This window comes from Eleutherodactylus coqui, chromosome 1 (assembly GCF_035609145.1).
Source record: "Eleutherodactylus coqui strain aEleCoq1 chromosome 1, aEleCoq1.hap1, whole genome shotgun sequence".
NCBI classification, from domain to species: Eukaryota; Metazoa; Chordata; class Amphibia; order Anura; family Eleutherodactylidae; genus Eleutherodactylus; species Eleutherodactylus coqui.
This window is the reverse complement of record NC_089837.1, coordinates 103,050,220-103,063,821: the sequence shown is the minus strand read 5'-3', so window position 1 is coordinate 103,063,821 and position 13,602 is coordinate 103,050,220. Positions and strand designations below refer to the sequence as shown.

Below are 13,602 nucleotides of genomic sequence, written 5' to 3'. Positions count from 1 at the left end.
CTGTTACCAACAAGCAATCTTCTGTTGGCGGCTGAGGACTGAAACAAGAGCACCAAAACCCTGGGGACCAGTGGGAGGGACCCGGACGGTGCCTGTAGGTAATGTGTTGCTTTTTATGCAGTGTAGCTAGGGCTTATTTTTGGAGTGGGGCTTATTTTTCAAGATCCCCTGAAAATCGGGGTTTGGTTTATTATTTTAGAGGTAGGTTTTATTTTCGGAGATACACGGAACTTATTTTAATATTTTATTAATATTGTAATGTTATGGCTGATCGACGTATAAGCTCTCAATACACTTGATGTCTTCCCATCTCTAGATTTACGGCTGTTTTTAACTTTAATAGAGAAATTGGAGGCTCCATTGCAACCCTAAATAGTGCGCTGCCTGGAGCTCCATCTTCTATGGCAACACTATACAACAGTATTCCACCAACCTACAGATTAGGTTTCATCAGTCTCAGGCCATAGATTTGTATTCCTGAACAGTAGTAATAGATTAGCAAGAGCTGGCTATTGCCGACTGCAGCCTTTTAACCTTCAGAGCCAGAGATTTTTCATTCTTGCCTTCCAGAAGTCATAATTTTGGACTTTTCCATTGACATAGTCGTATAAGGCTATTGTGGGACGAGTTGTATTTCTAATGGTACCATTTAATGTACCATATAATGTATGGAAAAAGTGTTTAAAAATTGAAGTCGAAAAAAGTTTTTTCAAAAATGCAATTGCGCCATTTTTAGGAGATTTAGTTTTTGCAGCATTCACAGTGCAGTGAAAATGACATGAACTTTGCTCTGTGGGTGAGCACAAATACGGTGATACCAAATTTATAATTTTTTTTTAACGTTTTTCTACTTTTAAAAATGAAATACTTTTTTAAAAACAGAAATCACTTTCTGTCGCCATATTCTGAGACCAATGACTTTTTTATTCTTTATCGATTGCGTTGCTTCTCTGATCACAACAGTAGTCATTGGCTGGCTGAAACCACTGACAGCCCCCAGGTGAGGTGCAGACTCGGCTCCCAAGCCTACTGCTTAGACCCTTCACTACCACATAACATAAATATATGTATTGCAGGTTAAAAGAATTGCCTAGGCATACTCTTCCCATCTAATATGACATTGGGCATGGAGAGAGATGCAACTACACGATGGGCAGGACAGTTACCGAGGCCATCTGACACCCAACAAGTATTGTGCCTGTGTCCTCAGCACCCGATGTGAAATCAGCCAGTAGAATACTGTATATCAGGATAACTCCCTTAACAGATTGATGGAAAAGTATAAAATCCTTTAAAGTTGTTTTTTTGGTAAAAAAAAAAAAAATGGAAGCTTCTAAACATTTGTGAGGTTGTTTGTCTTTTCGACATTCACATCTTTGCACTAGAGGATAGTTTCATCAGACAAGATTTATCCTTGTCTAGATGTCTAAATTTTAGGATCTCTTAGAAGAAGAATCTAAAATATTCCACAGACCCAACAAGATTGGCATCATTGATTCTAGTGGCTACTTGAAGCTCCTAGGATCCATTGCAAAATGTGTAACAGGGGACATTGAGCCAGGGGCCAGGTGTTACTGTTACTTCTGTACCCGCTATAACTAGGCCATACCCCTAATAGTCCCTAACAGAGTCAACAGAGGACAGTCCTCCAGTCAGGACCTGGGAGGTACCTCCTGCTTTGCAGCAGCTCCTTTGTCCATACATTACATAGATGGCCCATTGATTTGAATAGGCTTGGGACAATGATCAGTCAGCAGTCACCTCCCCCATGGGATAACAGCCAATTTATAATGGGTCCCAGGAATGATCAGCTCATTGTTGTGGGTTGGTAAAGGGGTTCATCCAAAAGCAACACATTTTTAGATCTTTAAAAACTTTGCATTGCAGGAGAACAAGGCAGATATAAATAATGTAGATTTTGCAATTAACATTAATATGAAATTTACTTTAACTTAGGTACTTTTACACAGCCTGGGTATTAGTTGAAAAATCTCTTAAACGAGCTATTTTGACCGACAGTCATCCTGTGTAAAAGCGGTAACCGCCAGACTATTGAGCAAGAAACTGCTCATTAGTCACTTAGTTTCAGTGAGCTGTAACTAAGCGACTAATCAACGACTTCTCACTCAGTATAAACAGGCAGTTGTTTATCTAAACGACTGCCTGTTCACTGTGAATGGAGGTGGGCGTCTGGATGAGCTCTCCAGCACTCTCCACCTCCAATGGTGTGGGAGCCATGCGATAATGCAAGATTATAACTTAGCATTGAGTCTCTTTGTGATGAACAGTTACATAAAATACAAGTCAAAAGTGTACTTTATGTATTTTGTAATTCCTTATGTTGCTCTGCTTGTGACTCTAGGTACTCTACCTTTTCCAATATTCTACTTTCTTGCATACTTTTGCATGCACTTACGTAGTTCCAAATTGTTTTTGTTTCTTTTCGGTGCATATGCACAGATCACGTACCTATATAACATTCCCTATAAAAGTTCTTCAGTACAAATTGGAGATTTGGACGGCGACAATATTGTTCCCAGAACTACCCTGTGCAGTGCATGGAAGCCATTTACAGTACATCACATAGAATATCAAAACTTCACACACCAAGCCAATGATGTTTGCAAGGCCAGCACCTTATAACTATTTTTTCTTACTAAATATTTGTTGTTTTTCCCTCTAGTTCCAGCCACTAAGTTAACAAAGCAGCGTGCTCCCAGTACTGGTCAATGCCACTGCAAGTATGACTTGATGGCATTCTTCCAAATCTGTGAGCTGGAAGCAAATGGAGAGTAAGTATCCAATAATGCAAACTTTTATAGATACAATACCCTTCAAACGTTTGCAAACTTCCCTTTAAAAAGTAAAACTGGGAAGTAATAGTTAAAAATCTCAATACTTTGGGAAGTACATGTTTATTGAACTAAAAAAAACAAGACAAAACAATTCAATCTTCCAAATGAAAATTGGAAAATAAAAAAACCTTCCAAATTTTGGACTCTTCGAAGTATTCAGTCTTTGCCTGTATGACTGCCTTGCATACTATGGGTATGCAGTAGATCAAATTTTAAATGTTTTTGGATATGTTTCCATTCTCGGTGGAGAACCTCCCAGGAGATGTTTCTGGCTAATGATGTTTTTGTTTACCACATTGATTCCAAACCCCTGGAGGGTACTGTATATTGCTTTTATACTACAAGGAGTACTAAAGATTGTGTATTTTAGTAAATACATCCTAAAACATGGTTTCATAATGCTAAACTTGGGGAAGCAGTAGTGCCTAGAGCTAGGACTTTTACGTTATGTATAGAAAATTGATTTTACTCTGCTCAAACATGCTTGGTAATAACTGGACAAATCAGTCCATAGGTCTTGGCCAGAATGTTGCACTGGAATGATTTGCTGTAAACTATTTGCATAGGAGTTCCTCGAAATGGTTCAGAAAGTTTGATAAGACTGGCCATCAACTTTGATAATTATCCTGTCAATTTTGAGCAAATGCACCTTGCAACATTAGGTCTGTTGGCTGATATCAGCTGTAGTATCCTCTAGGCCAGGTCCGCATTGCTAGAGAACCCTGGGCAAAACATTGCATGGCGGCCCTTCCACTTTTTTGGGAAGGAATCTTTCTGTCTATCTGTCTGTCCATCTGGATGCAGCTAGTAATTAGAACAAAATGAGTGTGGTGCCGGGATACTTTTTTGCAGCCCACCCTATAGTATGCTCAGTACTTTACCTCATATGTGGTTTGCTTCCTCTGTTACAGCTATATACCTGTGGCGGTAGATCATGGAACTGGGTTACCCTGTCATGGCACCTTCCTTCTCCATCAGGTAAACTTTCCCTTTGTCTTTTGTCCCTTCGAAGTGCAAAAATTTTATATCCTTCTGATCAAGAATGTCTCCCACACAGGGCATTCAAAGACGCATATCTGTGACTCTTGTTCATGAAGCGGGTGCTGAGCTGAAATGGCTGGAGGTGCGGGAACTAGTAGTTGGTAAGTGTCTAATATCTAGTCCACCCATTAAACTTAAAAGATTTAAAGGGAGTCTGTCAGCCCGAACATAGTGTCCAAACTGCAGGCATCATGTTATAGAGCAGGAGGAGCTGAGCAGATTTATATATAGTTTATGGGGGAAGATTCAGTAAAACTTGTGTTTTATACATTTATATCTCTGCTCATTCTGAGCGGAACAGTTAATGGGCGGAGCTATTAGTGATTGACAGCTGTCTGTGTATGACTGCACATACAGGGAAGGCTGTCAGTTACTGATAGAACAGCCCATTGGACTGGTTTAAATACAAGTTATACTCATTTTTCCCCATAAAACTATATATCAGTCTGCTCAGCTCCTCCGGCTCTCGAACCTGTTGGTTTGGAAAGAAAGTTTAAAGGGAATCTGTCAGCTCAAACAATATGTATGAAAGTACTATATTAAAAAAAGGAGATTTCTAAAGCATGTTGGTGGGAGGTTAACAATGCATTTATGACAGTTTTTAGCAAAAACTGCAGCGAAAAGTGTCACAAGTAATTGTGTATACCAAAATTGTGCGTACACGTAAATGTTTGTTTCGCGCTATGTCTGACAAAAGTAGGCTTATCACAGGAGTGTCGTCCAAACATTTAGACAAATTCATTAGGCACTTTTCACAGGTGTGGAATATTTCTACAAAACACACCTAAAGACACAGATAATTTCGCACCAAACTCTGCGTGTATACATTTGGTTTATAGAGTGGAAATCCACAGCTGCAAATTAAGCTGCGTCTTTAGGTTCGTATTGCAGAAATATTGCACCTATGTAAAACATCCCTTAATAGTACATTTTTGGCTCAAACTTATTTTAATTTTCTGACTTTAAGCCAAAGTTAATTAATGTGGGCCTGTGTGTTTTTTAGTTCATCAAAATTTTGAAGATTTTTGCTTTGGAATTACTAATGTTTGTATATAGAAGCTGAAACCTATATTACTTGCATGTCTTATACATGGAATGAGCTGTGCACCTAAGTGAGCAGAACATTATCAGAGCTGGCTTTTAGCCCCTGAAAGTGATTTTCCCACGAGAGCAAGTTAATCCCTATCCACAGGATAACTTGCTGATCATTAATGGGCTGACCAATGGGACCCCCACCGATCCCAAAAACTGGGGTCCTGTCCTTCCCCTCAGTTCTTGGGATCGGTGGAGATCCCACACCAAAAGGAGCGACAGTTGCACATATTCAACGCTGCTCCATTCATTTCAGTGGGACTGCCAGACATAGGTGAGTCCAAGTACTCGACCATCTCCAGCAGTCCCATTCAGATGAAGGGCTTGGTTGTGTGTATCGCCACGTGAGGAATTGAAACACCAAGTTTTAATGGTGAATGCCTTTTAATTATACCGTACCATGATTAACATCAAATTTCATTTTTAAACATCTTTTGTCACTGTCATTTAATCTCATCTTACCGAGCATGTCTCTAGAACAAAACCAAAATCTAGTCTTGTCAATTTAGGAAGGATCCGGAATACACCGGAGGCTGACGAGTCTCTGATTGACCCCAACATCTTGTCCCTGAATATTCTATCTGCAGGTTATCGTCCCCCAGAAGGGGGTGATCGGTAAGTGTTCATGTAGACATCAGCGGGTACATAAGATGTAGCGTGCCAATATAGAACTTTATTGGCACATGGGGGAAATGCTAGTAAGGTTCTGCTATAAAGCTTTGTTTGCCTCTTACTCTGCTTTTGACCTCTTCATTAAGCATGAAACAGAGAAACTTTAGCATGAGCTTCCCCACACCCTCACCCAATTTTCCTTTCTACCTCACGCCCCAGCCAGAACATTTCAGAACTCATATCATCATCCTTCTACTTTCCGATCACTCTTACTCTTTAGATCTACCTCCACCACTAACCCCAGTCATTCCATACCCTATTCACAGCCAACCCTGTATCATGCACAGTTCTTTTCACCATACTTGTTAACTTTTTGTACATACCATCTGCAAATGCCTAGGTTGTTCATCCGACTCCTTTCACACCCGTCACATTATTACCATTTGTGACTAAAAACACCTTATAACATATTACCTCTTTCTAACCCACATAATTCTCCTTCCTTAGTTTGCACACAGTCCCCATGCTAGCACTCCCAATCTCACTACTACACTGCCCTATATGACTAAGGTTGATCATTGTTTCCAGGCAAGAACTGCTATGGTAGAGCTCTATTTGCTAATACCTGACTGATATGCAGACCTCTGAATGAATGTGTTGGGATACATTGGGGTTGATGGTTCCCGTTCCCCTGATGCCGGCATTAATGTCTCATTATTTGTATTTCAGGCAGTTTCTTGATTCTGACACACCTAGGTATTTTATTTTTTTATCATTCCTCAACCCAGTTTCCTATCTTTTCCTTCTTCCTCCCCACGCTACCATTTTCTGCCACCTGTCTTGCTCCTCCTCCATTTCTGCTTTCCATTTGAGGTTTTCTATTAGAATTGTTTGAATATGTATTTAGTGGGGCTTTACTATTTTTTAACAACCCTATTGACGTTCATGATCAGTCTTGTCCTTAAATCTTTTTCCTGGTATTCAGTCCATGCTATTCCCTGATAGTGACAGACATTGTATAACTATTACCTGGTAATGCATGGAGAAGATTTGGAGGAATTGGATCTCTGTACAAACAAAAAACTATTTTACCTAATGTATTGGGTACCGTTAATATGACTAGAGCATAAATTGTAGAATTTATTTACTTTTTTTAGAAGTGGAAATATATTTAAAGAACCCAGGAAACTTTTGTAGATAACTCCCGATTCCTCTCGCTCCATGCACTGCACTGATTTATGCTTTCATGTCTCTGGGTTACCTGCCCCACATTGTTTTGTATTGCCCCTGCCACTTGCACTCTCTCACTCTGTATGTTTGGGGCTCCTACCTTCAGCAGCCAGTCCGTGTGGGGCACCAGGTACTCACTTCTGATATTCTGCCCTTGTTTCTTTGTCTGTCTTCATATATGGTTATTTCTACCTCTTGTTTTGTTCCTTTATTTCTTGTCCCCTATAATACCTTTATTCCCTGTCAAAACTGTTTGACAGAAATACGTCAATATTTACTTCTCTCCTCGAAGAGGTCTTCTGGGCGAATACTATTGAAGATGCATCCTAAGGATAGGTCATCAATAGTTAATCGGCTGGGGTCCACCACTCAAGGTCCACAACACATTGTTAGTACTTCAACACACAGGGTTAAGGAGTGGAAGCAGTTAGCTCTGACCGCTGTGTAGTTGCTGGCACTTGTAATTGTAGGCGTAGCTGTTACTGTTTTTAATGGAAGCTGCAATTACCAGCACTAGCCACTGCACAGCAGTTGGAGCTACCTGCTTCCTCTCCATATTCCTGGGTGTTGTGGCACTGATAGCTGGCGCCCAATTAGCTGATCAGTTGGGCCTGAGCTCCAGCCAATTAACTATTCATGAACTATCCTGAGGATACATCATCAATAGTAGTTGCCCAGAAAGTCTAAAACAGAACCATTCTTTGTGCCAACACATTACTCTAGATCTACGAGTCATTTAGTTCTTTTTTTCATTGTACTACAAGTTGATAAATCCGTGTTCTCTTCCTTTTCTTACCACCTTCTTTTTCCACTAGGAATTTTGTTCCTTTCATCTCCTTCATCTCCCTCTTTGATATATTTTCAGCTTTAATGTTCCCAAACTGTCTGTTTGCTTCTCCTACCTATCTTTACTCATCCGTTGCTACTCTGTGATCCCCTTTTTGCTATTATCTCCAAAGAGCAAGATCCTAATCCTGCTTCTCCACCAGTAGTTTCCTTCTCATCTTCTCCTTTCTATCTGCCTTTCTTACTGGTATCAAACTGGTTACTGTGTGATATTGTGGGTATTCCTTGTATGAGTGTATAATGATACACATTCAGCAGCAGTCTATGTTCTCTCTATCAGCCTATCATTTAATTTCCTTAAGATTTCAGACCCTTTCATGCCATGTTTCGAAAGTTTCTAATTGAAAAAGGAAAAGTACAGCTTTTCTATGCCAAAGTATGCCAGAAATGTATATTAAACGGTATAGATTGCAAATGTATGAGGTATGTCCACATATATTCTACACACAAAAAGTATGATCCCCCCCCCCCCCCCTTACATCTTTATCAGATTTTTGTACTATAGACGACACTGAACTACAAGAAACACTCAAATTTAAACAGAAAACAAAAGTTTCGGACTTTGTAGTCTTCCTGGTGGTCTAAAGGCCCCATATACACATTAGACTACAATCGACCAAACCCATTGATTTTTGTGGGACCTATACACTCTTATTTGTGTGTAGGGCTTCCTGACTTTTCCATAACAGGTAATGTTGGGAGGAAGAAGAGTTGAGCAACACTTAATCTTTTCCATCACTCCACCCCCTATTCCCTCAAAAATGTAGTAAAAGTTATACAACACATTATATCTACCATAGAGTGGTGCCATTAGATACAACTCGTCCCCAAAAAAACAAGCCCTCATGCGGCTATGTCAACGAGTTATGGCTCTTGCAATGCAACAATGAAAATTGCTTGATCCATAAGGCAGGATATAAGCTAGTCACTTAGGGGTTAATCCTTGATTCTCTGCTGGTTTATGGTAATACTCTCCTCCCTTGGTGGTTAAGGGTAGAAGATGAGGTTAATACCTGGTAAAGGGAACTTGTCACCAGGTTTATGCTGCCCTGCTTCTCCCCACATGCAGTATGTTGATTGACAGCTCTCTCACTATACACAAAAGGAAAAAAGCGGTTACACTAGATGCTGTGAACGGGGGACAGGCTGACGATGTCCAACTCTTTAATTCCGAGCTGTGTTTCGAATCAAAATTCAAAGTGTTTTTTTTTTCTGAAACACCGCGGCATTTCAGCATAACACATACAGGGGGCCAATGGACATACCATTTATTTGGGCAGCATGAATCTGTAACAGGTTCCCATTAATCACATCTGTGGTATGAACAACTGCACAGTTTTTCTATGATCAGGCAGAGGGCTTTGTGAGCAATCTGCCTGATCATTAAAAATAAATAGCGCCTGACCCCCTGATTCCAGACAATAAAGTGCAGGCACTTTTTAACATTTTTACAGTCCAAAAAATACAGTAATTAATAATTAGCAGCTGGTTGATTAGAGCTGGAAGAAATAGTTTTGCTTTATGTAAATGTAAAAAACGATGAAAAAAAAGTATATACCCAAGTATGGCCATGTATGTCAAATATTTGGATGAATTGTCCCATTAACACACATTTAGAAAGAATATATACGTTATGTATGTTATTTACCATACATACAGTAGCTATCATAAGACCAAATGAGGTGTTCCACTAAAATGTTAGTATATATTGAGCCTGTAGAAAACAATCAGATTCTACAAGGATGTGATGGGATTTTTCACTACAAAAGATGAGAACATTTTTCAAAAATGTAAAAAAAAACATGGCGTATAAAGGGTCAAAATTGAGGGGTCCTCAAATGGTGTAATTTCTCAAATAAGAATGCACGCAACAAATCAGATGTATACTTAATGTATGTCGGCAACTCTTTTCTATACAGTTGGAAAAAAGTTATATCAATGTATACAGGCCCAAAACATGCCAATAGGACAACCCAATTTTAGTATCAGTTGGGTGAAGGAGGCCCTATGGATATGTTTACTGTATGTGTGCAGGACCTTTCCTGATGCATATGCCAAATGTAGGGAATAGAGGTAACGTATTGCCTAATATTTCCATTTGCTTTGACCACTTTGCACATGGACTGCTTTATGTTATGTGTATTGATATACATGGATAAACCTACTTGTTAGTATATCCTCTTGTGTACTGAGTTGTGGTGTACATGTAGCAGTATCCTGCTCCAGACTCTATTTACTGTTATTAGATACACTGTTATTATTGCAGTGTTTTAGTTTGTAAAATCCCGATTTCACCTTCCAACATTAATGACATCATTACCTGCGGACTCTCTATAAGTTGCCCACTTAAGACCCCCGTAAAGTTTGTAAAACATATTTTAAGGGCAATTTCATATACTGTATATATTATTACATGGGGGCAATAAGTATTGGGTGCATTTTTTAATGGTTTAAGAATGTGCAACCCTTATGCATTTGGAACATCTCCCAAGCTAGGAGACTCTGTTCCCCTTCACTGCTGTGTGGAGTTGGACAATGTCTTAGCACTTCCACAATTTGGATATGCCTAACCTAAAGGAAAAAAATTGACTTTGGTAAATAGAGTCTTTGGTGGTGTAATTGTTCTGTGTGTCCCAGTGTGTATACCATCTAGTGCCTACACAAATGTGCACCAAGGATTTAACCATTTCCTCTCATGACAGGACATTCTTTCACTTTGAAGTAGCATGGGACAGTTCTATGCACAATTCTCTACTGCTGAACCGTGTCACTCCATACAGAGAAAAGATCTACATGACATTATCTGCTTATGTAGAGGTAAGACTACCCAAATGGATTGTAGTCAATATTAACACATTTTGCCACATGGACCAATATGTTGCAGTCCATAAAAGACAGCATAAGGGCTTCGACAGACTAGAGTATGCGCAAATACGCTCCCTGCAGCATATTGGCCATAAACAAGGTTTGGAGTGGGTAAATAATCAGGCTGTTACGTGTGTGCCAGTGCATAGTACTGTTATTTTTGAGCTCGAAAGGCCAGATCGCACACGTGCGTGATACTCTCTTTACGTGGAATAGAATGGTTAAATAAGCCCAATAAGGGCAGTTGTCTACTTTTCCCTGCGTTATACGCAGTGTCACACCCTTGCCCTTGATTTTTGAACCCACCATAGACTTCTATGGCAGCTTGCTTTGTAAAACGCAGAAAGATAGGGCATGTCCTATCTTTTCTTGCAAGCAAGAATTGCTTTCATGTGAACAATGATGGTAAAGGTAAAGTCCCCTGGTGCAAGCACCGAGTCATGACTGACTCCTAGGGTGACGTCATATCATTTTCTCAGCAGACTGTTTTTGCAGGGTGGTTTGCCATTGCCTTTCCCAGTCATCTTGTACTCCCCCTTCCCCAGCAAGCTGGGTACTCATTTTATCAACCTCAGAAGGATGAAAGGCTGAGTCAACCTTGAGCCGGCTACCTGAACCAGGCAAAGATTGAACCCGCAACCTTCAGGTCGTGAGCTAGAGCCCTCACACGTGTGGCACAGAGTGTTAAGGCAGCACTAGAGTGTATGTGTTTGGGCGGGGGGTTGAAGTCTTGGCTAATCAAGATTTATCTGTAATTTCTTTATTATCAAAAGATAAATGTAAGATACCGTTTTTGTTCTCATCGGTAACCCCTTCAATAATGATTTTTCTACTGAAGACACAATATGAGAACCTAAAAAAATGTATTATTAAATGTTCAACTGAATTGATACATTTTGGACAAAGGGATTGCACTAAAGGAAATCAAAACCAATTACACCCTGACAGATGGAGAACTGCACACAGCCTGCTGTCATCACCAAAGACTTCTGCATGGTCTTTTATTCTCGGGATGCCAAACTGCCTGCATGCCGTTCCATTCGAAACCTATTTGGAACAGGCAGTCTCCGTGCTTCTGAGAGGTGAGATATACTAACTAAAAGACACGACTGTGTATGTGCATATGTACATTGCCAATGGGTTAGCTCAATACAAGCTTCAGGAAGTGCATGATGGAACTAATAGTAAAGGCTGTGTGCATGGTGCCTGTATGATGCTACTCATTATGGTGCTATGTGCTGCAGTGTATTGCCAATGATAGTTGTCGTATCGTCTATGATAAGGCATGTCACAAATTCCACTGTTATTTTTTTTTACTATTCTTCAAAATAACATGTATAATCCTATATATATATATATATATATATATATATATATATAATGTTACCACCAATGCAATGTTCGATACAAAAAGTTCCTGAAACAATTGCAAGAAGTGACTACTTAAAATACATTGTCTACATAATTTCAGACCCTTACAGCATAAGGTCCAGCATGGTTGCATCTATTTAGTATGTCTCCTGTGGTTCCACACCCTGATCCTAGCTTCTCACTTTTACAGTAACCGTGTGACTGGAGTATATGAACTCAGTCTTTGCCGGGTTGCAGAAGCCAGTAGTCCAGGTAAGAGGCATTTTAATAACTTAGCATACCATAATGCACATTTTCTATTTTCTGTTTAAGGTGAAAATTCAGTCAAACTGAACTTCTGATATGTCATAGATATACAGTATGCACGAAGATCTCAGACCACTACTGATTTCCAGAATGATAGAGGCTCTATAGAAAGCAACAATCCCTTCGGCACTGCTCAGAGAGTTACTATAAATCTGACACAGTATTTTACAGGGGCCTTCCAGGCATTTCTGATGTATCCTTGGAATAGGTCATCAATGTCAGAAATGCAAGAACCCTATATCCAGCCCCCAGTTTTTCCGAGCCGCAATACCCAGAAGCAGTACAGTGCAGCAGCACGGAATGCTACTGCAGCTTTAGTGCCATTCTAGTAATTAGGACTGAGACCCAGAGACCCTCAGACGTGGGCAGGCTGCATAGCCTTCAGTCAATATGGCATAACCTGTTAGGAACTCCAGTAGAGGTTGAAATCCCCAGCCACAATTAAGTATCTCACTGTAAAGTTTTGCCATGTGTTTCCAGTAAATGTAAATCTGCAATGTCTGTGTCATCCTTGAAGAACCCCTCTTGCATGTTCCTCTGACTGCAAAATGGCAGTATAATGAATCCTGCTAGATCTCTATACAGCAATTCGATATTGTTGTGCCTTTTGAAAGATGACATTTGTAACACATCTGAGTAATTCTAATGTCTTGCTACAGTATTCTATCAAAAGTAATTAAACACCTGATCAAAAAAGTAATATTTATTTCCATATGTTAATACTTAGTGGGGCTCCTTTGGCCCTAATGACATTGGATACTCTCTGTTGCATACTTTCTACTAACGTCTGATACATTTCAGCTAATATTCCTCCATTCATCCTGCAAACATTTGGCAAGTTCTTTTAAAGAAGATGGATGCTGTTTAGATTTGCTGACTTGACGTTCTAGTTCATCCCAAAGATGTTCAATAGGGTTCAGGTTGGGACTCTTTGAAGCCCAGTCCAATTGTGGAATATCCATATCCTCAAACCAATATGTTCTGCCAATATGTGTTGGCCTGGACAGTGCCTCTATATGTCTCGAACTGATGGACCTAAAATGCTCCACAGATGGTGATAGTTGAAGCAGTCAGAGTGGTGTAAAAGAAGAAACCATCAGATGAGACCATGCATGGAGTAAAGGCTGGGGAGCCAGGTGGGCCCCCAGAACAAATAACACAGGAGCAGCATATGGCTTTTTGACAAGGTGTTCTCCCTTGAGGTTACTCTGAGTGCAGGAATTTTTTCTTTCTTTCCATTTCCACTCAAACCCATATAAATCAGCGTTGGATTTGTGACAAGGCTTGTTGTCTTGTTGGACGTATGGCCGACCATTCCCAGAGTATTACCGCATTGTCAGCAGCACATTATTGTCTAGAATGTCAGGGTCCACCTCCGTATTCA

At 40.0% G+C, this 13,602-nt stretch overlaps 1 protein-coding gene across 5 annotated transcripts in view; it reads left to right on the top strand.

Moving 5' to 3' along the window:
- KIF1A (kinesin family member 1A) overlaps positions 1-13,602 on the top strand; it is a 180,408-nt gene that overhangs the window by 140,333 nt on the left and 26,473 nt on the right. The window contains exons 33-41 of one of the 5 annotated variants that reach the window (XM_066598349.1): positions 2,684-2,792; positions 3,767-3,833; positions 3,913-3,997; positions 5,498-5,603; positions 6,330-6,356; positions 6,940-6,960; positions 10,379-10,493; positions 11,490-11,623; positions 12,103-12,164. In XM_066598349.1, coding sequence (XP_066454446.1) covers positions 2,684-2,792; positions 3,767-3,833; positions 3,913-3,997; positions 5,498-5,603; positions 6,330-6,356; positions 6,940-6,960; positions 10,379-10,493; positions 11,490-11,623; positions 12,103-12,164 — 726 coding nt within the window. Of the gene's footprint in view, positions 1-2,683; positions 2,793-3,766; positions 3,834-3,912; positions 3,998-5,497; positions 5,604-6,329; positions 6,357-6,936; positions 6,961-10,378; positions 10,494-11,489; positions 11,624-12,102; positions 12,165-13,602 lie in introns of all 5 variants that reach the window. The other 4 variants (XM_066598341.1, XM_066598366.1, XM_066598357.1 and 1 more) reach the window with 4 other exon arrangements.